The following is a 24593-nucleotide window of genomic DNA, read 5'->3' as shown; positions in this document are numbered from 1 at the left end:
CTTCAGCTATTCAGCTCTCCTCCATTTTTAATGACTTCTTTATCTCTGGACTAAGGAGGAGATTTGTTTGTGCTTTCATGTATGTTCTGTTAAGTAAAGTGGAGGCCCAGCACTCCGTCGGATTAGAGAGGGAGACAGAAGGAAAGAAAATAGAAATCAGGTGAGTCGAACTTGCAGTAAAAGAGCTTTGGTTTTTCTAAGTATGTTAGCACATATAAGTATTTTGGTATGATAAACTTAAAGAGATAAAAAAAATGTTGATACTGAAATAGTTCATGGAAAAACCTTTGTGTCTGGGGGTGTGTAAATGACTAATGAGGAATATATGTGATTATCTTGGTATTTCCTTTTTTTGCTTTTATGATGATCATTTACATTAATTCTTTCGAGTAAGAGTGAGGGGAGAAGTGTCTAAAATATGCAGCATGTGGTGTTTTTGCCTGTAGGCATGAACTTGTATTTTTCAATTTGAATATCATTACACAGCACACTTGCAAATCCTGAGTATCACCCTTATCACCTGGAAATTAATACTGTATGCTCCTGCCTACCTCTGTCAAATAAATCTAGTAAGGAAAATAGAGAGTAAGTGCTTTTTCATCAAGTTTTATTGATTTTTTTTTTTTTTTTTTTTTTTTGTTAGAAAAATCTAACAGGGTAGAAAATTACCAGATTACAAGTTTAAAAGGCAAAGAAAGAAATTGCCCTGAGGTCTGCAACCCTACGGGACCTCAAATACTCCAGATTTTTTGTGTCAATTGATTTTGATTCAATCTGATTAATTGCATCCAGTGTTTTTTTTTCATATATAAGAAGGAAAACAGGAATGATTTGCAGGGGTAACAAAATTAGTAAAATTTCAACAAGCTTAAATATTTGGAATGATCAGCTTTAAGTAGTCTCCAGGAAAAGTTCTCGAGGTTTCTAGTGACACTGACTTTCAGTCCAGTTCTTGCGTCATTTGGCATACTTCAGTCTTTCTTCACACAGGGTTGCTGTGCTTCTTGAAGGTTGCCCTTTCATGAAGATCTTTCCTGATAAGGCTTCAGTGAACAGAAGACAGATCAGTTGAAGGTCCACATGATGTTACTTTAAGGTACTGTTTGTCTACTAGGGATCCTCCAGTATTTTAAGGATGAACTGCACGCTATAATGAAATATGCAAAGTTTTTGGAAACCCAGACTTCCCTCTCCCCGGCCACATTCACCAGCTCATCCGGAGGGATCCTGAGGCATTCCCAGGCCAGCCGAGAGATGTAGTCTGTCCAGCGTGTCCTGGGTCTTTCCCAGGGCCTCTTTCCGGTGGGACGTGCCCGGAACACCTCACCAGAGAGGCATCGAGGGGGCATCCTAACCAGACACCCAAGCCACCTCATCTGGCTCCTCTCCATGTGGAGGAGCAGCCACTCTACTCTGAGCCCCTCCCGGATCACCGAGCTTCTCACCCTATCTCTAAGGGAGAGCCCGGCCACCCTGTGGAGAAAACTCATTTCGGCAACTTGTATTCGCGATCTTGTTCTTTCAGTCACTACCCACAGCTCGTGACCATAGGTGAGGGTAGGAACTTGAATTGACCGGTAAATCGGGAGCTTTGCCTTTTGGCTCAGCTCCTTTTTCACCACGATAGACTGATGCAGCGTCCGCGTCACTGCAGACGTGGCACCGATCCGCCAGTCGATTTCCCATTCCATCCTTCCCTCACTCGTGAACAAGACCCCGAGATATGTGAATTCCTCCACTTGGGGCAGGACCCTATTGTAGACCCGGAGGGAGCACTCCACCCTTTTCCGGCTGAGGACCATGGTCTCGGATTTGGAGGTGCTGATTCTCATCCCAGCAGCTTCACACTTGGCTGCGAATCGTTCCAGTGAGAGCTGAAGATCACGGCCCAACAAAGCCAACAGAACCACATCATCTGCAAAGAGCAGAGACCCAATCCTGAGGCCACCAAACCAGATCCCCTCAACACCTCGGCTGCGCCTAGAAATTCTGTCCATAAAAGTTATGAGCAGAACCGGTGACAAAGGACAGTTTTGGCGGAGTCCAACCCGCACGGGAAACGATTCTGATTTACTGCCGGTAATGAGGACCAAGCTCTAACACCGGCCGTACAGGAACCGGACAGCTTGTACAAGTGGGTCCGGCACTCCATACTCCTGGAGTACCCCCCACAGAAGTCCCCGGGGGACATGGTCGAATGCCTTCTCCAAGTCCACAAAACACATGTAGATTGGTTGGGAAACTCCCATGCCCCCTCACAGACCCTGAAGAGGGTGTAGAGCTGGTCCACTGTTCCACGACGGGGACAAAAACCACACTGCTCCTCCTCAATCCGAGGTTCGACTATCCAACGGATCCTCCTCTCCAGCACCCCTGAATAGACCTTACCGGGGAGGCTGAGGACTGTGATCCCTCTATAGTTGGAGCATACCCTCCGGTCCCCCTTTTTGAAAAGGGGGAACACCACCCCAGTCTGCCAGTCCCAGTGATAGGACTCCTTCTTCAGCTTGACGGCATCCCTTACTGCCGGTGTCCACCAACGAGTTTGGAGGTTACGACCACGACAATAGAGTCACGGAACACAGCCCACTCTCACTCAATGTCCCCCGCCTCACCCGGGACATGGTTGAAGCTCTGCTGGAGATGGGAGTTGAAACTCTTTCTGACAGGGAACGTTCCCAGCAGACCCTCACAACACGCTTGGGTCTACCAGGCCTGACCGGCATCCTCCCACACCATCTAAGCCAACTCACCACCAGGTGGTGATCAGTTGACAGCTCTGCCCCTCTCTTCACCTGAGTATCAAGAACATGCGCCCGCAAGTCCGACAATACGTCGACAATAAGTCGTTCATCAAACTGCGACCTAGAGTGTCTTGGTGCCAGGTGCACATGTAGGCACTCTTATGTCTGAACAAGGTGTTCGTTATGGACAGTCCATGACAAGCACATAAGTCCAGCAACAAAACACCACTCGGATTCAGATCAGGGGGGCCTTTCCTCCCAATCACACCCATCCAGGTCTCGCTGTCATTGCCCACGTAAGCAAGTCCCCCAGCAGAATGAGGGAGTCCCCAGAAGGAGTGCTTTTCAGTACCACCTCCAAGGACTCCAAAAAGGGTGGGTACTCTGACCTGCTGTTTGGTGCATAAGCACAAACAACAGTCAGGACCCATAGCCCCACCCGAAGGCAGAGGGAGGCTACTCTTTCGTCCAGCGGGGTAAACCCCAACATACAGGGATTTCTAAAATCAAAGTGAAAACAGCAAAATAACAAAAATGAAGAACTACAAAGTTTTGCAGATGCACTCACTTTGCAGTAAGTGAACTGTAGCACAGTTATCACATAATCTACAGAGGTAAATTGTAAATTAACACAAACATTTAGAAGACAGGTGCTGTGAGCACCTGGGTGATTCAGTTTCTATGTATGTCTTTAAATTAAACCAAGCACTGCATAAATATCCAGGACAGAGTGGTACTAAAGCTTTACTGTATGCACACACACACCCATACAACTCTCCAGACAACACAGTACCAAGCTGTGTTTCATAGCTTCCTTAATGTTTATAAAATTACTCAATCAGCTGCAGGAAAGAGGAATGTACTAACTCTGCTTACTTGTACATAACTCCAAATAATTTGACATATAATAGAGTACAATAACAAACAATGCGGGGAATGTTCTACACGAGTGTATTGGCAGGACAAGCTTTTAGATGGGTTAAAAAGCTTTCCAAAGAGCAAAAACATCATTATCCATCTGCCTGTATTTCTACTAAGTACTTTTCCAATGAAGCTGGCAGAGGAGTGGAAATCCTTTTCAATCAGGGCCTGCTTTAATATGCGTATATACTTATCTTCTAATGGGACCCTCTCTGTTGCGAGAGTCTTCTCTGCAGCGCCCCTTCTCACAGCATAATGGCCCATAAACTGAATAGTGGAAAAGGTAAATAATTCAAGCCTTCTGCATTTGCCACGGCACACCTTGCATTATGAATTTATGTTTGAAAGCGTAAAAAGAGATTACAAATTACCACATTATGGGGGGCGGTGGAAGAGAAGATGGGAGACAGAGTGAGAGTTCTCTCCTGAGCAGAGAACCACTTAGAGAGTCGGCCCATTACACATGGAGCGGACGCATCTGCTTAAGAAGGCCAGTGAGCCGCTGTGATTGGTCACATCCTGCTACTAACACTGCTATTAACAGCAAATCAGGTCAGATCAGGAGCTTCTGCATTGTGTAAGATAAGTGAGTTAGACCTGTTTTCAGCAGATGCCATGCCTCTTCTCTCTTAATAGTTTTACTTACTGTAAAGGTGTGCTGAATCACTGCAGTGCACATAAAAGCTGTGCTTGCCAAACACCAGACAGTTAGACAGCTGTCTTATCATACAAATACAGTAATCTTTATCTTTTACTTTATCTTTTTTTTTTTCCATTTTTGTCATAATATTTTTTAATCTAGTTCAAACTTGGCTGCTGTTTCATTGGGGATCTGAGGAAGTGTAGAAGTTTGCATGTGCAGCATTTAAGAAACGTGCAGAAGAGAGCAATGAAAAACAACGTGGTTTACACTTTTTTCAAATTAGCACTATTCAAAATTTAATATGAAGCAGATGTGTTTAAATATTGTTCTGATCTTTCAAGAGTGTCATCACCAGAAAAAAAAAAAAAAAAAAAAATCACAACACTGGTTGTTTGTTTGAAATTTTCTGTGACTCTAGCACATCCTCATCACCCTCCTCAAACACCTTTGCATCCTGCCAATAATGTCTGTTCCCTAACTTTGACCAGGTGTTTTTAACTGATTCGGGTGTTTGCTGTGCTTAAAGTACAAACTCCTTCTTTTCAAGCATTATCAGACCTAGAACTGAGAAACCAGGTAATGTACATGGCAGGACCAATGATAATAATAATAATAATAATAATAATAATAATAATAATAATAATAATAATAATAATTATAAAATATACAAAAAAAAAAAAAAAAACTCACTATCTGATCTGATGTACATTTGCCACAATCCTCTTTTGAGATTCTCACTCTGTGCTTTACAATACAATACACATCAACAAAATGATCCCTGAGTCCTGTTCTGATACTTGCAGCTGCACATATTTGTTTTCACAACGAACATCAAGCTTGAGCAAACATCAAAGTCTGAAACTGTCTAAATCCTTTTCTCAAAGATGATCACTGATTAAAACTGATTTTTAGTGGAAAAACGGAAAGCAGCAGAAAATCAATTTCAGTGTCTGATGGAGAATATTTATCAAAGCGCATCTGAAATGTGATGTGAAACTTTCTCCCATTGCACATATAACGTCAAAACAAAGCACATTTTTGTCCACACTAGGGCAAGTGTTTGTCATCAGCAGCCATATTCCCCAGATCTGACTTCATGTAACATATTCCTGAAATCCAAGGTAAAAGATCAGTGCTTTGACTCAGTGGAAGAGTTTTAGTATGAGTTTAAAACCTGCAAGTGATCAGTGGTCTTTGTAAAAGGTGGCTACTTGAGAGAGTTATGTTTTTTAGATCAAGTCAGAAGAGTAAAGATCAGAATCTTGCATCCATTGAACAGAATGATACAACAGGCATCTACAGTCAAATATTAAAGCATTGTGCATGTGACTGTTTCTGTCAGTGTGTATCCTTTCGTGTGTGCATTTGACAGACAGGCGGTAGAGGCCGCATCGTCCCTCAGGCCCCTCTGAGACAGCGGTACCAGCACCCTCTCTCTCCCTGAGAGGAAGCGCAATGACCTTTGCGTTGGTGGTGCTGGCTGGTGTGTGTACTTACATCAACGTAATTTGCATTAATGTAATCGGAGCTCTGTTCCCCCTCCAGGGCCTGCAGCCTGACACGGGAGTGATCATCTGGAAGAGAGGCAGAGAGGAAGAAACCAGTGTTGAATTAATCATATTAACGAGGGCAGCAGGAGAGGAGAAGGGGGTGAGGGACAAATGGAAAAAAAAGGAATACAGAGAGAAATTAAAAGAGATGGAGACATGTGATGGAGGTGTAAAAGCATGCACATGCAGCATCATCAAGATGCCCCAAAGAAAGCGTTGCTATAACAATGCAGAGACACAGCATGGCTAATGGATGGCATTCATGCAGGTGCCAGATGAAAACCTTAATGAATACATTTGAAGCCAAAGACTTTAAATTAAAATCTTGCTGTTGTAACTCATTGGCTTTAAAGCTGTTTTACTCCAGACTGACAATATTCTGCTGGGAACTCCTGTCTCTTGTTTTTTAATGTGCAATGAATTCCCCATTGGAGACCATCAGTATTTTTGGCATGATGAATCAGCATCAGGTCTATCACAGAAAGAAATAATTCTGACTGACTGTTCAGGGTTGCTGGATTATTAATGATTTCATCTACTTAGTGGAGTTTCTTGTTATCTTCTACCACAACCAACACACTAAGCTTTGCTAAAACTACTCCTGTAATAAATTTAGCCCTACCAAATGATTTTAATAACTGCATTGTTTGCATTTTTTATGAGTGGGATTTGGTTTCCATTGTTTAATGCTATTACTGCCCAATTCTACACAGGAGTTATGCTTCTTGCACAGGTGTAGATGGTACATCGTTGGACATGCTCTCAGTGTGTTCTGGTACAATTTATTTGCCCAGAATATTGTGATGTGAAGAGACCCGGCACAGGGCTCTTTCATTGCAGCTGATTCCTGTTGCGTGTTTAGTGTATAAGAGCTTTTAAATGTGGATTTATAACAGGGTTCTTCAACTCAGGCCCCCGAGAGCCACTGTCTTGCAGACTTTAGCCATTTCTCTGATTGCATTCACCTCGCCAAATGAATGACTCATTAACAGACTTATGCAGAACCTGAGAATAAGATTTTGATGAGATCTGCTTCATTTGAACTTTGTGTGTTAAAGCAGAGCAGTGGCCCTCAAGAAACGGAGTTGAAGAGCTGTGACTTATAAAATCACAATGTGAGAGCAGAAGCTGACTGATTTGTAGTTTTGCTTTTGTTTTGTTACTATTTGCCTAGTTTCCATTTGAAAGTAAACCTTTAAATGAAATCAACAAAAATATTTCCTGATAGTTCTTCTAAGACATAAATTGTAAGCAGTCTACAACAAACTTTACAACCAGGATTAACTGACCAATTTGCATTACAGCTCAGCTGAAGTGCACATAGATATTATGAATCAATTTTGAGCTAAAATTAAACATTTTTTTAACATTGCCTCAGGTACACTATATGCACCATCTCATCCTGCATGGCATAAAAGAAAGTACAGAATGATTATAAAAGCAGATTGGAAAGGTCAAAGCTGCTCTTGTTGGCTGATATAAAACTCTGTTTGAGCAGCTTATAGTCATCCAGTCGCAAGCCTGGCCAATAAATCAGCTAGAAGAATAGAAACAGCACACAGAAATTTATGAGCACTGAGGAGGTACTTTGTACACACATGCAATAATATTTCCATATCGGTTCTTCATGCGGTTCTCATCCTTCTTGGCGGAGTCCCATGGCGCTGACTGTCCTTCAAAAAAGCTCTGGAAAAAAGAGAAACCAGAGAACAGAGAGAAGAAGATGAAGTCTGGTGTCATGTGTGAACACTTTAAATGATAACCAGGCTAAAGAAGACAGTATTCCTCTTTCAATTCTACAAAAAAAGGAAAGGAACATTGGCATGAGTGAAGAAGAAACAGAGAGAAACATTCACATCGTTATCAGACATGAAACACAGGGTGGGTGGTGCATCCTGGGGAGTTGTGTCAAACAGCGAGCGCCATTAGGGCAAAGGCAGCGGGTGTCACACTCAAACCTCTCCCCCTGCGCCGCTCTGCCGAGGAGGAGCAACCGCAGCGGCTGCCTGTCTGCCTCATCTGAAGGACTCAATCAGATGTCGCGGGAAAAAAAATAAAGCCAGCTCATCGTCTACAGATCAAAACTGCTCAGCTCAGATTACCCTCATGAAATATTTATCATCTCTCACTGGGGAGATTTCCATTCTGATGGCACACCAGGCACAATTAAGCCAAATTATGAAAATACATCTCCACCGCTGTTCAGCAGGGGTGGGTGGGGTCGGCTCCAAGCAGACTAGCCTGGACAAAAACATGTCATTGTTCTTTTTTGATAGTAAGCTAATGCAAATTTGAAAAGTCAGCTAATGCATTACAGTGCATCTGCAAATAAAAATTCACAAACATATACAGGAGGTTGAAGAGATAATTTGAGAGCTCCTTTTAGCGTGGAGTAGGAAGCATTGTGCTCAAACATCTCTCATCTAGGACATGATGGTTCTATTCATCTTAGTGCTATGGCAGGCAGCAGGCCGTTTGTCTAAAATAAAAAGGTTTTTTAGACATCACGCAAGGAAATATTCCTGTATGAAGTCCTAAAGATTAGTGATTTCACTGAGAAACTATTTTAATATGCTAAAAATATACCCCATCCTTCCAGTGAAGATGGACGCATGTCTTGGAGATAGATTACAAAGGCCTCTCCTTTCGTGGCAGTAAGTCTTTAGCAAACACACAGACCCAGCGTCATTCTCCTTGTCATTCTGAAGGACACCGGTCTAATATCAAGCATCTGAAGACAAATCGCTACCGGCTGAGAGGCGTTACCTGGTAAATTTAAAATAGCTCTCTCTTAAACTCAGCCACTCTGTGTTGGTTGTATTTCTTAAGCTCTTTGGATCCTGAACACAGATGGAGATAAAATTGTCCAAAGAAGAAAAGATTACACAAAAGCTTTCAATTTAAAGGCTAAATGTGGGAATAATTGGCTACCTGAAATTCAGCAGAGAGAGAAAAGCAACACAAGACTCGACCTGAAAAACTATTTAGTGGCAAGGTGTGATGCATTTAGCTTTGCTGCATCTGCAGGTAGTTTTTCACAATCCTCAAATTATTCCCACTGGCAGAAATCCAACTTACTGTGTTTTAATTACAGGCTAACTCCTGCTCTGCAGTCCCAGCACAGTTAGTCTGCTGTGCCGTTTCTTTGTTTGCAACTACTAAGTGAACGGCACAATACTTTCTCTTCATGCAGACACTATGGGAAAATCTGCATACAGTAAAAATGACAACAGACAGCTTGACATACAGTACACACAATAAAAAAGTAAAAAATAAAGAGAAGAAAAATGGATGAAAATGCATTGAAGCAGAGTTGTTTAGTGGGTTGCTTGTGCATTAATTAATCATATGCTTAGTGAGAAAGGAGACTCATTCAAACTGACTTCACTTATGGCTGAAGCTAAAAGAATTACTGAAGTTTTTCAACATTGGCTCCTCCTTAACTCCTCTGTTAATATTAAACAAACTGAAAACAGGTTCAATATCATAACATGGCAGTTTTGATGCAGCTAAAACTTTTTTTCTGCTTCCTGTTTCAAGCTGTGTGCCAACGTGCAGGACATTTGGGACATGCAAATACTTTGCTAAAACATTTTAACATAAGGGTTTGCAAAGTGCAAAGTGTTTTACAGTGTCCTTTTTTTATAGTGTTGTCCAATTGTCTGTTATTACTTTTGTTTTGGAGTTGAAAATGAATAAATGAATTTAACAGATTGCTACATGAAAATAAAGACAACCAAATCAAATTAAATTAATGATTAAGTCTTCATTTTGTTAACTTTAACTCATTTGTAAAAATTTTGTTTTCCAAATGCTTAAAAGATAACACTGTGATGATGTACAGACATAGCTGGCAGAAGAAACAATGACATTCCATACCCTGAACACTGTTAAACACTTTTAACTTTACATAGCATCTGTTGGTAAATGCCCTTTTCAGATCAAATCATAAAGGTGTGATCTTTTACTCTCCCAGGGCTTAAAAATACCCAACAACCAGGTTTGATTTATTATCTTAAAGTTTAAAAAAAGTTTAAAAAAATAAATCACAAATAACCAAAAATATTGGCTTACCTCGTTTATCTGATCCAAAGTTAACGAACAGAATAACAAGAAGCATGGGTCAGAGAGAGATATAGTACAGTGTAAGTCAACAGGTTTAGAGGTGCACTAAGCTCCAATCTCATCATCAGAAATAAATGGTTAAAAAGGGCATTAACCTTAAGACAGATTGATAGAGAAAAGACAGCAGTGGATCACAACATCAAAATGCTCACTCTATTCCAGGGCTACTCAATTCGTTCCTACGAGGGCCGCAATCCAGCAGGTTTTCCATGTATCCCTGTACCAACACACCTGAGTCAAACTAATGAGTCATTGTGTAGAAACTGATTGGCTGTTAGAGCCACCTAATTTGACTCAGGTGTGTTGGTGCAGGGATACATGGAAAACCTGCTGGATTGCGGCCCTCGTAGGACCGAATTGAGTAGCCCTGCTCTATAGCCAAGTGAAAATGAGCTCCATCACACACTTTAAGCAACCCAAGAGGCACCCCTCCTCCTCATGTTTTTAATTTCCTTTTTACTGGTTCTTCTGCATTGATGCAATGCTCACTGTGTGAACCCAAAGCACCTTCTTCCAAAATATATAAGGCCTGGAGGGCAGCCCAAAGCACTTTGTCCCCTCAGTGATCTAATGCAGGTAGTGTTGTGGAGCTACGTTATTTCATTTTGTGGTCATGAGGGGGAGGAGGAGAGTTAATTACTGATAGATCTGGTCAACATTTAGCAGGTAAGATGGCAGACAAGAGAGAGAAGCGCGGAAAGAAAACTGGAGGTGTAGATAAGAACATCACAGAATTTAATGGGCTATAAAAAAAAACAGCAAATGTGAAAAAAATGTAATGAAGATAGGGAAAGGTTACAATTTTGTATGTTTCTAGAAAAGTTGGGAAGTTTTCCAAAATAATAATAAAAAAAAACCTGTATTCTGTAGTTCGTTATTTCATTTGAACCTTTATTTAACCTCAGTCCAGAAATGATTTTCAGTGTTTTCACTTACTAACTTCACTGTATTTAGAATAAATAAACACATGTAGATTTTGGTGTCAGCAACACTTTCATCCAAAGTTCAAAGAGACATTAAGAAATACTGAGTTTATGGAATCTACAAGAAACAGGATTCTGGTAGATTCTGCAATGAGCCAATTAAATGGTGGCAGGTGAGGGTGTCACGATTGGGTATAAAAGAAAGCTTTCAAAACAAGGATAGCTAACTACTATGGGCCAAGCTTGATAAGATAATTATTGATCAGATTTTTTTTTTAAAAATGCCACTTTGAGAGAAAAAAAAAAAAATTGTCTGGAGAAAATCTCATTGTTATTGCCAAAAACCCGCTCTAAGTGACCCCCAGAAACAGTTTGGGAGTGCCTTGAAAAAACATTGTCACTAAACAGTCTGGATCTGCATTCAGATATGTAAAATGTAAATGTACAATGCATGGAGGAAGTCATAGATCAGCTCTGTACAGAAAGACCAGAGTTTTCTGTACAAGACCTCATTCAAATGGACAGAAAGAAAGGAAAAAAAGTGTTTTGTGGTCAGAGGAGTCCAAGTTTTAGCTGAAAGAGCATACAAACTGTTGTAAGTGAAAGGTGCACAAATGAGACTTTGTGATGGTATGGGGATGCATCAGTGTCCACTGCATGCATATTAAAGCATCTGTGGTGCAGAAGTATATCATAGAATTATGCTAATATCAAGGCCTTTCCCAAGAAGTAAATAGTTATTTCAGCAAGTCAATGACTGACCTTACTCTTACAACAACATAGCCTTATATAGAGTATGTTTGTGGTTGACTGGTCTGTCTGCTTCCTACATCTGTTTCTTCTTGAAAATTAGTTCCCAAACAATTATCAAGTTTAACTAAAATGAAGATCAGTGTGGCATAATGGTAAAAAGGCCTGTATCCCTCAATTCAAGTTACACCAAGCACTTCATTTGTTAAAAAGGTTTGAACAGATAAAAAACACTCTGTTACAATATCAGGGTTAGAAGAAGCTGGCTGTTATTGTACTGAGGGACAGAAAGGAGGCTGGATCATCGCCAACCTACTGCCAGCCTCTTGCACTAATGAGCGAGAATGAGAGTGATACTCCGCTGGGGCAAAATCCTTTGTTGTCGTGTCAGCAAGAAGCTTGGTCTCAAATTATAGACGCTGTTGTGCAACAACAGTCCAAGAAAGCCATAAGTTGCCATCGATAGACTCTAATCGGTCCTGATTCCGGTGAAGAAGGGGACATGGGCTCACACACACCTCACACTTCCTCATATTTTCATTGGAGGTGCATTTTTGTCTTTCACATTGGCCTACAGCTGAGTGTTCAAGGAGAATACACACACAAAATAAATCACCACTGCAGACAACAAGGAACAGATAAAAAAAGGAAAAAAAACAAAACATCACAACATAAACACACTATACAGGGTAAAATAGTAATTTATCAAAAAAGTGCATCTAAGGAGAAACAAAACACAAATAAACAGGCACAAAGAGACGTTTTGACACAGCTGAAGCCACATGTTAGACTAATGAACATTTTCAATCCAGAACTTCAGCGGAGATGTTACAAGTCTATGACCAGGTGTGACATGTGCTTGCAGGAGGATGACAGTTGGGTCCCGTCCTACCTCGTACTCCTCCTTGAAGCCATAGCCCTCAGCACACTTCATCTGGGTGATGTGCTGGAGAAGGTCTGCCACGCGGATGGCCGGGTGCAGCTGGCCCGTCTGGTACGGCACATCAACGGGTTCCCGCTTCCTCAGGGAGTGCGTGTGCGACTGCACCAGGCTGCTGGTGTCGCTGCCCGTGTTCTGGCTCTCATCTGTGGGGCAAAAACAGAGAGACAGGCCACGTCAGGATGGAGAAATCTGAGCTAATCTCACATCGTTATTCACCAACAGATTGTTCCAAGATACATCTGGATGACATAATGCTTGAAGCAGTAAATGGCAGTGTCATTTTTTAGAGTTTACTGACATAAAAAGTTGAGATAAGTAGCCTAGGTGCTGTCACTTTTCACACTAGTGCATATCAGATGCAATTGTTCTCATAAGCAGATGGCACATTATCTCATTTACTGTTAAGCATTATGTCACCATCCTCCAAATTGACAAACAACTCTTAGCTAGTAATCTGTTTGTTATGGATGGTCACAACAACACAACATCATTGAGTAATAGGATGAATCATGTGGTGGGAAGGTTCAGGTCCATCTGTCTCAGTGTGGCTGGAAAACACTGTACTGTATAGCCATTTTTTTCAAGGCCCTTTAACTAACACACATTGAATATGGCCACAATTAGATTAAAATATCTCAGTGGCCCCCGACTGTGAGAAACAGCACAGATCAATCAGAAGATTCATCAGAAAGATGCTGTAAAACAAGTTTACTTTGTTTACTGGCGGTACAGTATACTGGTTTGGGCTGTGGCTCATATTGTGAGTCAGACTCCATTCCAGCTCTTTCATACTTTAATCCAGTCAGTGGCAGAAATGAGGCACAGATGCTTTGGGGAGCCAGCGGACGATGGAGGGGTGTCCAGAAACATGGAGGAGGAGGATGCGAGAGGGTGCGGTGGGCCACAGTGAGCATGTTGCAGCAGGCACCATCATAAGCATCACACAGACACAGTGTGGATTCAGCCCCTGCCACCCATACTTCCCCGAATTATGAACAAAAAAAATCAACTAAAACCAAAACTAAGAAAAAAAAAGAGAAAGAACCCAGGAGGGAAGCTGAGATGGGAGGAAAATGCATGGGGTGATGCTGCCATGGGGCACTGTATGTTTTGTAGACCATGCTAAGCTAATGGTGGCTTGGTGGCACGGTACGAAGGGTGGTGAGATGCTAACATGTCCACTCGTCATGCAATAAATGTTGTAATGCCCATGTCAGAAGCAGCCTCTCAGTGTTGGCTTGCTTTCTGAGTAAACACCGCCTCCTTCCCCCAACCCACTGCCCACTTGGGAAAACTTACCATTAATGGGCACTTTTTAGATAGCAGATACATAAGAGGTTACGAATATAAAGAGAAAGAGAGGAGAAGAGACAGGAGAGAGGGGATAAGCAACAATACAGCATGAGAACCTGTTACAGTTGAGTGTTTTAGAGCTACGCTAAAGGGCAAGATCACATGCCTCTCAGTTCAAACTACCTTAGTAGAGAGCCTAGTCAGGGAGGGGATGTTGAGTGGATGGATGGGGCAATTTCAACAGTGCAAGACAAAAATAAAAATAACTTAACAAAAAAAGGAAGTCATGGATTTCGGGGGAGAAAAAAAGAAAATACTGCTAATCTTTGGAGTAAGCTGTCATTGTTTAGATTCTTTGACTTGCAAATTTCAATGATGCCAGTTATTTTTTATTTTAATATTCTGACATATTGAAATGATCTACCTAATTACTTTAATTATATTTGCATCTGGTCGTGGTAACACCTGTATTACAGCATTTTTTTCAGATGAAAGAGAGATGAAATCAAAAACATCACCAGTCCTGGTTGAGTCAGTTTTGATCATTAACCCTCAGCCGAAGAGACAATGTTTTGACTGAATGAGTCACAACTGAAAGCATGTGACCTTTTTCTGGTGGATGTAATTTGATGTTAATTATTTCATGCTTCATTAAATGTGGAACTTGCAGCTGTCACAGGAGCAGTGATGAAAGACACTGCTTTCAGTTGCACTGATGTGGAAAAAATAAGTAAATAAATAAAAATGCCCTAACTTAAAGTTGGATCCTTAAAAATGGTGCTGTGCTGCTTGTGGTAAATTTGGAGTAGAGTTGCTTATTGCATATTTCTTCTGTGGCCTTGAGTATTTAATTATTACAGTTCTAGTGCCCTACTTAGCAGAAACATAGTGTGCTCCGCTAGTAGCATCTGCTTGTATAAAATGCTGCACTTTGGGCTGTTCTGCATATTCAACAAGGGGCAGTAATAATTAAAAGAAGTACAAAATGCTTTTCATAATTCTATTCTATTGCTGAACAAGATCTATGAACGCTGGCAAATACAAAACAAAAACAAGTAGGTCAATAGCAGTTAGCCAAAGGCAAGGGGAGCGACATTAAAAAGAATAATAGAAAAGGTTGTTGTTTTGGAAGGAGGGAGGGGAGTTCAATGTGTAGTGAGGAGAGAGGGAAGGGAGGGGAGGGCAGCACTACTAATGCAAGACTTTAAAAGTTCAGACCGAGCGCATCCTTGTTTTGAACAGGGGGGCTAAGAGAGAGCTTTTTTTCTGTGTCTCCCTCTTGCACCGTTTGTTTGTTGTGTCTAAGTGCAGCTGCTAAGGCTTCAGCATGCTGTAGCCCTGGTTGCTGGGGCAAAGTGACCCCCCTCTTGTTGCCCTCCCCCCCTTAGACACTCCCCCACATCCAGTCCACATGTCTGTCCATGCATATGAGAGGTCAAACACATAAGTGACATCACACGCACGACACGCAATGCGGATGGGATGGAGTGAAGCCAGCCTCAGCCCAGGAGAGCTTGTTAGACGGAAAGGGGGAGGAATAGAGGGGAATGTGGGGGGAAATAAGAAGGAGGAGAGGGGGTGGAGGAGAGGGAGAAGCAGCAGGCAGGTATGAAGGTGAGGAAGCCATATTTAGTTAAAATAAATCATCCAAATTAAGATACAAAAGTTAGAAAAATTCTTTTTTTGGGGGGCTCACAGTTAAGTCTTCAAACAGCCATCTTATGAATACAATGCACTGTAACTTTCATTAGCATAGAGATAAGAATATATAATCAGTAACAATGGTAAAAGGAAGTGTGTCTCACCTAAGATAGCAGTTGGTACAAAGGGATCTGCTCAAACCCCAAAACAAGTGCAGAAGTTGGAAGAGGAAAGAAAGTCGCAGTAAATAAAAGAAGCAAAGACAATCCACAAAAACAACTTCAACAAAGACAAAAAGACACTTTTTTTCTTGGTTTCCTGCCAAGCAGCATAACAAGAAATGTAGGACATTACCCAAAAAAGCTCATTATACAGTAAGTTTAGCTGATTATAAATCTAACTGCCCTTTACTCCATCTAATAAATGAGCTGTGAAGTGATTACAGAAGACACACAATTATGGATATTATTTGGTGGAAACTGAAGCTGTAATTGAACAGCTAAAATCCATCTTGGCGAAGTGCTCTAACACATAAACTAGAAATGTAGCAGGGCGTAAACCCCTCTCAAGTTAATTTATCTGCTTTCTCATTTGTGAAATAATTTTTTAATTCTTAAAGCACATATCAAATCTGTTGGGTAAATTCATTTCCCACATTACAGTATCAGCTTGTAAATGTCATAAGAAAGAGGTCTCACCAAGAATGCAAAACTCATTAAAAATTTGTCTGACAATTTTGCCTTTTATTAATCTGTTGTGACACTTAATTTTGCCCGTTTAATAATAACAGAATTTGTCATCATGGCTGTTCAGACTGCATGGGAAGCACTTCTTTGATGGCACACAGGATTAATGAGAAAAGAGAGAGTGTGTTTACCTGGGTAATACGAATTGGTGGGGATGGATGAACTGAGAGTGTTGGCTTTTGGAAGTGTGAAGGAGGAAGGTGATGATCCAGCTACAGATGGAAAAAAAAGAACACAATAAAAAACATCAATAATATGTTTTTGGTATTGCAGATTGGTATTTTTTTACATGCAGAACCTATGAAGTAAAAATACACCTTTTCAGTCCCTTTTAAAAAAAAATCCAGATACTGTAAAGCAGTGGTTTCCAAAGTGGGGGTTGGGGCACCGCTGTAGATTTTAGGACACTGATGAGTTTTAAATATGATTCCTAGAAATCAAATTAAATTCAGATCTTACTACTAATAACATAGTTCATCATAGTTGCTACATGAGGCAAAAACAGTTTTCATAAATGTATGAAATATTATAATGAAGGGGGTGTTTGTGCTGTCAGGATGCCCTTGTTTTAATTGGCTTATTAGCAATGTTTCCTATTTGCAATGACTTCAGATTTTTTCAGTTTGACAAACGCTACCTTGGGAACATAAACAAATTTTCATTCCCTATTACTACATTATGCCAACTAGAGATATTATTAAATTGAAATAAAAACTGAACCTGCTATGCATGGCCAGACACCAGAAGAAATAAGTGAATAAATGTGTTTGTGTGCTCTGTACAAAACACAAGAGTATGGGAAATAAAAGATTTTAACCCTCTCAAATTCGAATTGATTTGGTTCTGTTCTGCACTCTGTGTTTTAGATGCTTTTAAGGATCTTAAAAAAGTTTCTGCTGTATATGTGGTTGATTTATGATAGCAAAACCCTGAGCTGCGGCACATACTGGAGCAAGCTGTCTACAAGGATGCTGAATACCGGTTAGCCCAGATCGGCAGTAATTCACCAAAATGACAGCACGCTGTCAGCTCTTTACTGTGGGTAATACACTTACTACTATCAGTACTTTACATTACCCTACTTCTTAAACATGAAAATGTCCTTTAAATTCATCAAATTATTAGTGCATACCAGTCAAAGTATCTAAAACTTTGTTATAAACACAAAAAAGCTGAAAATGACAAAAAAAAAAAGACAATATAGTCTATGTGTATGTAAAGTATACTAACCGTTTCCTAACTCAATACTTATAAGGATTTTCTTTATAGTTTCAGTGACCCTCAGACAGAAGCTCTGTCTCTTAAGCCAGAAGCATTAAAATGTCACTACTGAGAGCTCTTTAGAGATTTTTCAATCTGGCCACAAGTTAACTATAAACCAACAAACACCAATAAAGCTTCTCATTATTAGCCAAAAACTAAAGTTTCAGTTCATGTGTATATGACTTTTCATCTTTAATTCATTATTTAATTCTTTCAGAAGTTGTATTATCATGTTTAAGTTGAAACTGAAACTAAATTCTTGGCACAGATTCTACTGCTGCACCTCAGTAGAACAATAATTTTATGGAAAACAGAGTAACTGTCAAATCTTCCTTGGATTGTCTTCTCTAAAACACCAACAGAGCTGCCAAAATAAGTGGGGTTTGGGTTATGAAGGCAGCATGTTCAGGATTATAATCTGTCAGCCATGATGTTTGAGCCAAAATAACACTCGAGGCATGGAGAGTGACAGGGCTTTGCACTGACAAGCAGAGCGAGAAGTAACAAATTTAAATCATTTGCGTTGGCAGACAGAGGGCCAGATTTGAACATCTTCGCTAACAGACAGTTAATCAAGGTCAAAGCACATTTGGGGCTCAGCCCCTGCAGGGGTACAGGGCAAGAGGCTGCTTTGGATTTTTAATCTGATGGTTTTGACTGGGATTATGGCAGGTCAAGCCCTGGATGCAGACTTGGCTAAGCTGTCCATCAACAAAGCATTAAGTTTAACCTGGGACAGAGAAAATTAATAGGTTATCATACCAGAGTGCATGTAGCTGTGCTGTTTGTTTCCTCCATGGCTTGGGCAAAGCAAAGTCCTGAATCTACAACCTCATGGCAGACATGTTGGAGCTCTAAAGCTTATTGATAAGCCTGAGGTCTGCTTTGGGATTTCCAGATGTCATGATTATTGATTTGGATAGCAGACTACCTTCAGGTTGTTAGCAAGCAATTACAAACAGTTGAAGAACCAGCATTAGTGGAAAGATTCTAGTGAAAAATTTAGAGTACTACAGATTTAAGTTAGCTTGTAGTTAATTAAACTGAAATTAATTAGAGAAACGAGAAAAATTTGAAAGGAAATGGACAAAAAGGGTGGAACACACTCCTGGGGGAACATGGAGGGGATTGAAGCTCCATTTAAAAAAGACAAAATGAAACAATCTCTCTCAAAAATCAAAGTCTATGACATCAAACCTTTTCTACTGAAAAAAAAGCATCTCCTTGTTGACCCTCTTTTTAGTAAAGACAAATAACTTTTAAAGACTAAATTAAGTCCCAGAATAAGAAAAAAAAAAAAAAAAATCAGAAACAAAAGAGATTTAAAGGCACTTCCTCATTAAAAATTAATTTTTAATACTAATTTATGCAGCTGGATAAGATAAATGATAGAAAAGAATATTAATACAAAAAAGTTAGTCTTTAGTCTCACACTAGTTGTAACACCAGCTACAAAGCTGTTTAAGGGAACGTTAAAAAAACAAATATACTTTGCTAAGTTCTAACTTTAAATCAAACACTGCAGCATTCATTTCAATTTATTACTTAAATTGGTGTTTTTCTGCTCACATTTCATGTTTAGTTCCTGTGGAACTAAGCTGGATTTCTTCCTCACCATACCAAACCAAATTAGCTGCTTCCATGCTGCCTGCTGTAGAAAGATGCTGGTGCATTAGGCCGATGTGGGGCCATCTTACCTCGGCCATTGAGGGTGAGGGTACACTCGCTGCGGCCATTGAGAGTCAGCGCACACTCGCTGCGGGTGTTCAGTGTGTGGTTGTGCGTGTCCATGAAGGACAGCGCCTCGTCACAGTTGGTACCCTGCTCTGTGTAACTCTTGTCCATGGAGTTGACCATCACTGTCATCTCCTGGCGGGTGCTGTTCAGTGTCTCCTTACGCTTCTTGGCCAATTTCCTTCATGGAGGAAAAAAAAAGAAAGAAACAATTAGACGAAAAAAAAAAAAAACAACAAACAAATAAACCAGAAAAAGAACAATGATACTTGATCTGATCTTATATGAAGCCAGTAGCAATGACTCATAGATGTAATGAGATGGCGGAGCTAATGTACCTTGGACTGAGGCCACATTAGGTTTTATTAGGCACCAGATGCTTTTTCATGCAGAGAAATATAAATCCTTGAAAATGAGGAAAGGTGTGACACTCTAACCTAAATACATCAGTGGCCCTGATGATTTAAAATTAGCTATAGTATTTTAGGGGGGGGAAGAATTAGACCTGTGAACACTGAACTGAAACAGTCAACCTGCTTTTATTGACCTACTTCAAGTGGATGTGTTAGAGCCTACAAGCAATACGTCCCTGATCAAACATTATTAAAGCGTTGTGTTTGCACGCAGACACACAGGTGTACACAAATTCATATAGAGGCGCACACATCAGGGCGTTGATTCTTCCCTTTGCAAAAACCACTGTTAAGCCAGTCTTGTCTCTTGATGAAATACAGAATCAAACTGAACAATTTACTAATTGTCTACCTAGCTGAAGCGCTTCAAAAACAAGCCTTCTTTACTTTAGTATTGCAGTACTTTCAAGTCTTTTGACCGAGGCATTTGGTGTGTACATCAGTAAACAAAGGACCGTGAACGCTTCCTGTTTTGACTCCCTGATCTCAGAAAAATATTTCTATTGATTGTTTTATGCAGCGTCCAAAAATATTCTTCTACAAAGAACCCTTTCATTGATTTCTTTGGTTGCATGGCTTGAGGCAAGCACTTGCTAGCTGCTTTATTACTTTGGCCTTAATGCGAGAGATTCTCACAGTAAATAAAACTATTTTTAAATTTAATTAGATTTTCTGTAAAATTTCATGATCACCAATGACACTGTTCAATGTGTGCTTTGAGTTTGAAACGTGGCACCCCTTACTGTAAACCTTTAGGTCATGTAATGACCAGGAAATATACTAAAATGCATTTCTTCTGGCTTTCACTAGGACTAACTGCAAACCAATAGGCCATCCAATCTATGATACTCAACAACTAAACTATGAACTTGCTAAACATCAGCACGCTATTATTACTTGTATGTACTATGACATTTACCTGTATTGATTGTTTTTCTTCTACTTCATTTGTTGAATTTCTTAAACACATGATTTTTTTTTGTTTGTTTGTTTTTTGTATGATACAAAAACTATCAACATTTATTTATTTATTTCTATCTTCCAAAAGACGCCTTTCCCAAAACTGCCAGTCTGCTCTGTTAGCTACGACGGATCCTGATCAGGCTTCATCCATCATCATATGTCAGCTTTGTTAAAATTCAAATTTAGAGATTTTGAGAGATTTAGAGAAGTGGAATATGAGTAATTAATCATTTTCTGGAGTATAAAGCATTAATAATAAACACAAAACTATATTTTTTCTCTTTCTTGGACAACATTTGACAACATACAAATACTTAAAAAGAAATGCATTTTCAGAAGACATAATATGGCCATAGAGCTCTAACAATATTCAGAGCAAGGTGCACTCAAGTTTTATCCCAGCTTTTGTGGGTAGTTTATTTTCCTTGTAGAAAAAGGAAAACCTGCAAGTTTGCATGCTCATTGTTGCATGTTGGAAACTCATGTGTATATGCATATGCACCTACAACACAAACATAGACAAGCGCGTACTATAGCTTCAACAAAGAGATAGTGCCTTCCTTCTATTGTAGGAATGCCATTACACTGTCATACCTTCACAAATTGTACAGTATATCTAATAAAGTGATGTATTGGTGACAGTGAATTTGTAACTCAAACTTGTGCTCCATGTTTTATCACAGTTTTGAATTAGTTTCCCTTTAAAAAAGAATTAAAGGTCATCGGCAAACTTCCAAACTGAGAAAGGTCTTGGCTGCTGTTTCAGACCGACTGCTGCATTCAAAGTCAGAGTTTTGAAGATTTGACAATGATGAGGGAGAGACACTTTTCTTTTTTGCCCCATCTGGCTGATCTTGACCTTTGACTTCTGGGAGGGAGAACTTATTTACATGAGGACATTTCCCTATGGCAATAAATATTGCATCACACCATCACCCAGATGAGCTAGCTTTGTAACAGTTTCACGTAGGTTACACTAAGAAAGAATGGCAAACAGCTTGAGTGGGAAAATACTGCATTAATAGCCTTATCTATTGCTTGCCACTGTTCTACACCTGGAGGGGAACGGGTGGTGTAAAAATTAACTATGGCAACTCTCACACTGATCCTCACACTTTGTTACTCTCTGTGTGACCCCTCTCCCTATTTGAATTGAAGTCTCTCTTTTGGACAACTGCTGTCTAATGATGCACTCCTGCTGTTTTGTTTTTGCAAATCTCCTCTGTTTATTCAATTCCGTCGCTGTCTCATGCCATATGGCAACAGGCTCCTGCTGCCTTCAAACAGTCATTTGCTCTAAAGGCCGCAACGTGAGGCTAATAGTGCATCCGTTCCTTAGAACGCAAAGTGACAAAGTAGTGACATTTTCTGTATGCCCGACCCACTTTTGTCTTTAATCTGCAATTAGAGCTGGGAACAACATGGCAATCTTGCCTCTTTTTTTCTCTGTTATAGCTTCATAATGTAGTAAGAAGTGAAGTGGGGAGGGGTAGCTGCACATACCCCAGGCAATATTAAGACTGATTCAGCACTGTGTGCACTGATGGTGAAGACTATTAAGAACAACTATAATCCATGCTTTAATACTGTATCACTGTTCTTAGTCCTGTGTCTGCAAAGACTTGGATTTCCGCTTTCTTGGCTTGTGTGACAACTGAAGCGAGAGTGTTGAAGATAAACGAGGCTGCAGACACCAGTGCCAAAAAAATTAGTACAGCGCCAGCAATACTGGGGTGTTTGCAAAGCACTGTGGGTGTTAGATGAAGATTAATTGGCATGTTTTTCTCTCCTCATTTGTAAGAGGGGAAAATTTAATGATAGATGACTATAATCCAGGCTCTGATACACTATGAGAGATAAAAACAGGAAGTGTACAGTAGAGCGTATGTATGGGTTGATGAATGTGACCATTTATGATATCCTTGGTTAGTTAGCGTAAAGTTGCACATGGAAACAGCTTAACAATAAATTTATTGGCGTGACTGCTTGAAGGCATGCCCAACAATATCAACACATATTTCTAAGCACTAAACGTGCACAACGTGTAACGGAAATGAGGCAGACGGTTGACGGAGGGGTTTGCAGAAGTAAAGAGTGAGAAAATATCTCAGGTAACTATTATTAGGCAACTCTCATTAGAGGTTGTCTGCAGTTCAGTACATGACAAGCCTGGTGTATCTAGGATCTAAGTGAGCAGAGCTCCTAACTCAGTGGGTTCAGCTACAACAAAAAGGCAGACGCACAGATTGCATGTCAGAATATCTGTTCAGTGGGAGTGAACACTGCTGCAACTTCTAAAACAGGAGCTTCAAAACCTCAAGCCCAGCATGGCCTGCCTCATTTTAGCACAGGAACAGCCAAAACCTTGTGACTCTGTGACAAAGAAGGCTTCATTAAAACAATTCACACACATCAGCAGTGCACGGGTGTATGTGTTTTATTTAACTGTGATCCAGCTGGGAGGGGCAACAGAAGCCTCTTTGATTAACTCAGTGGGGGCATTTCAGTAGTTGTTTCAAAATCTCCTCATCTTTGAAACTGTGTGCCATTAGGTTGTGTGTCATCATTTTATCCATCTAGGCATACTATAAAATAGTTGATGCTACATCTGAAAAAAAAAAGGATAAACTGCTATTTTATTTTTCTTAAAAACACACCCCTAAAAATGTACCAACCAAAAGAAATATTAACGTAGCAGTTAATCTTAGATAGGAATACACAGACCTTTGTTTGTGACACTGATGCTTGACCACAGTGGTGTCTGTCCATCAGGAGTTGGAGACTAGATCAATCACACAGTTTGACTGATTATTGTCTGGCCTGCTACAAACTCCTTTCTACTTTCCACCACAAACAAAGCCAAACAACATTCCCACAATCAAATGTGGCAACAAATACTCTTGACGATCCATTAATGTTTCTACCCTCTTGATCAAAATTACACTTTTCTTTTTTACCCCATGAAAACAGTCTCACTGTTATTTTACCTAATTTAGTATGCATAAATTTGTTACTGTGTTAATTAGCAGTAGTCTCCGTCTCCACCCACTGCTCTACTACCCATCTGAAGGTGCTCACCATCAAATATGTTCAAACATGGCAAATGATACTGCATAATGACAAGTGCAAATATTGGGGTAATTCAGCAGCAGACTTTTTACACAGGAACAAATGCTGAGAAAGAATAAGATGCCTACAAGCAACAAAGCATCAAAATAATAATGAATATTATATATTGCTGTTTGTGTGTTTCTGGTTTGGTGAAGACCTCAGACTCTTTGTTTTTCCTAAGCACTTTTTGAGGCACCCCTGCTACTGTCCTGGTGGGTAAGGTGGTCCATCCAGTTACCACCACCCCCCACCAGGCTGGCCCACAAAATACTATGGTAGGTGCAAAGTATTAAAACAAGCATTATCAAAAGTATTAAAACAAATTCCATGTGAATGCCAAGATGCAGGCTTTCCCAGCAGGACACTGCACTGCAACTTGAGGTATATTACAGCGGTTTTAATGTTGTGGCTCATTGTTTTTTTTTTTTGTTTTTTTTTTTTTATAAGGCTGTTCTTGTTCTATTAAAGTATTTTCTCTATTTTTTCTTTCTAATACTGTCATGCCAATGTACGTTTCAGTTATATTATTAAGCAGTGTTCTATAATATATAAGTTCTATATAAGATATATAAAATGTAACAATTAATGTTGAAGTGAACATTGATATTTCATATATGTTTGAAAATTTGGTAATCTATAGAATGCCTTGGAAATGTATACAATACTAAAAATGGAAAGTCATGTGTATGAAATTCTGTGACATTTCATTCTTTCTTTTTTTTTTTGGCTAAAAGGCCAACCAGCAGAGAATAAATGACTGTTTCCATGTGGAAGCATGCGTACTTGCTGCTCCACCCCAGGGAATGGATCGTTTTGTGCTGGGCTAGGGG

The 24593-nt window shown here is 40.1% G+C and overlaps 1 protein-coding gene across 12 annotated transcripts in view; it reads right to left on the bottom strand.

The window, feature by feature from the left end:
* The window catches only part of LOC121644602 (receptor-type tyrosine-protein phosphatase mu-like), a 177812-nt gene that overhangs the window by 27680 nt on the left and 125539 nt on the right, over nt 1-24593 (bottom strand). For 4 of the 12 annotated variants that reach the window (XM_041992659.1, XM_041992663.1, XM_041992660.1 and 1 more), the window contains 8 exons: nt 19240-19457; nt 16411-16491; nt 15698-15724; nt 13899-13910; nt 12549-12742; nt 9933-9941; nt 7457-7544; nt 5806-5882 (listed from right to left, as the gene is read on the bottom strand). In XM_041992659.1, the coding sequence (XP_041848593.1) occupies nt 5806-5882; nt 7457-7544; nt 9933-9941; nt 12549-12742; nt 13899-13910; nt 15698-15724; nt 16411-16491; nt 19240-19457 (706 nt within the window). The remainder of the gene's footprint in view (nt 1-5805; nt 5883-7456; nt 7545-9932; nt 9942-12548; nt 12743-13898; nt 13911-15697; nt 15725-16410; nt 16492-19239; nt 19458-24593) is intronic. The other 8 variants (XM_041992661.1, XM_041992670.1, XM_041992664.1 and 5 more) reach the window with 5 other exon arrangements.

This window comes from Melanotaenia boesemani, chromosome 8 (genome assembly GCF_017639745.1).
Source record: "Melanotaenia boesemani isolate fMelBoe1 chromosome 8, fMelBoe1.pri, whole genome shotgun sequence".
Taxonomy (NCBI): domain Eukaryota; kingdom Metazoa; phylum Chordata; class Actinopteri; order Atheriniformes; family Melanotaeniidae; genus Melanotaenia; species Melanotaenia boesemani.
This window is presented reverse-complemented; position numbering and strand designations above follow the sequence as displayed.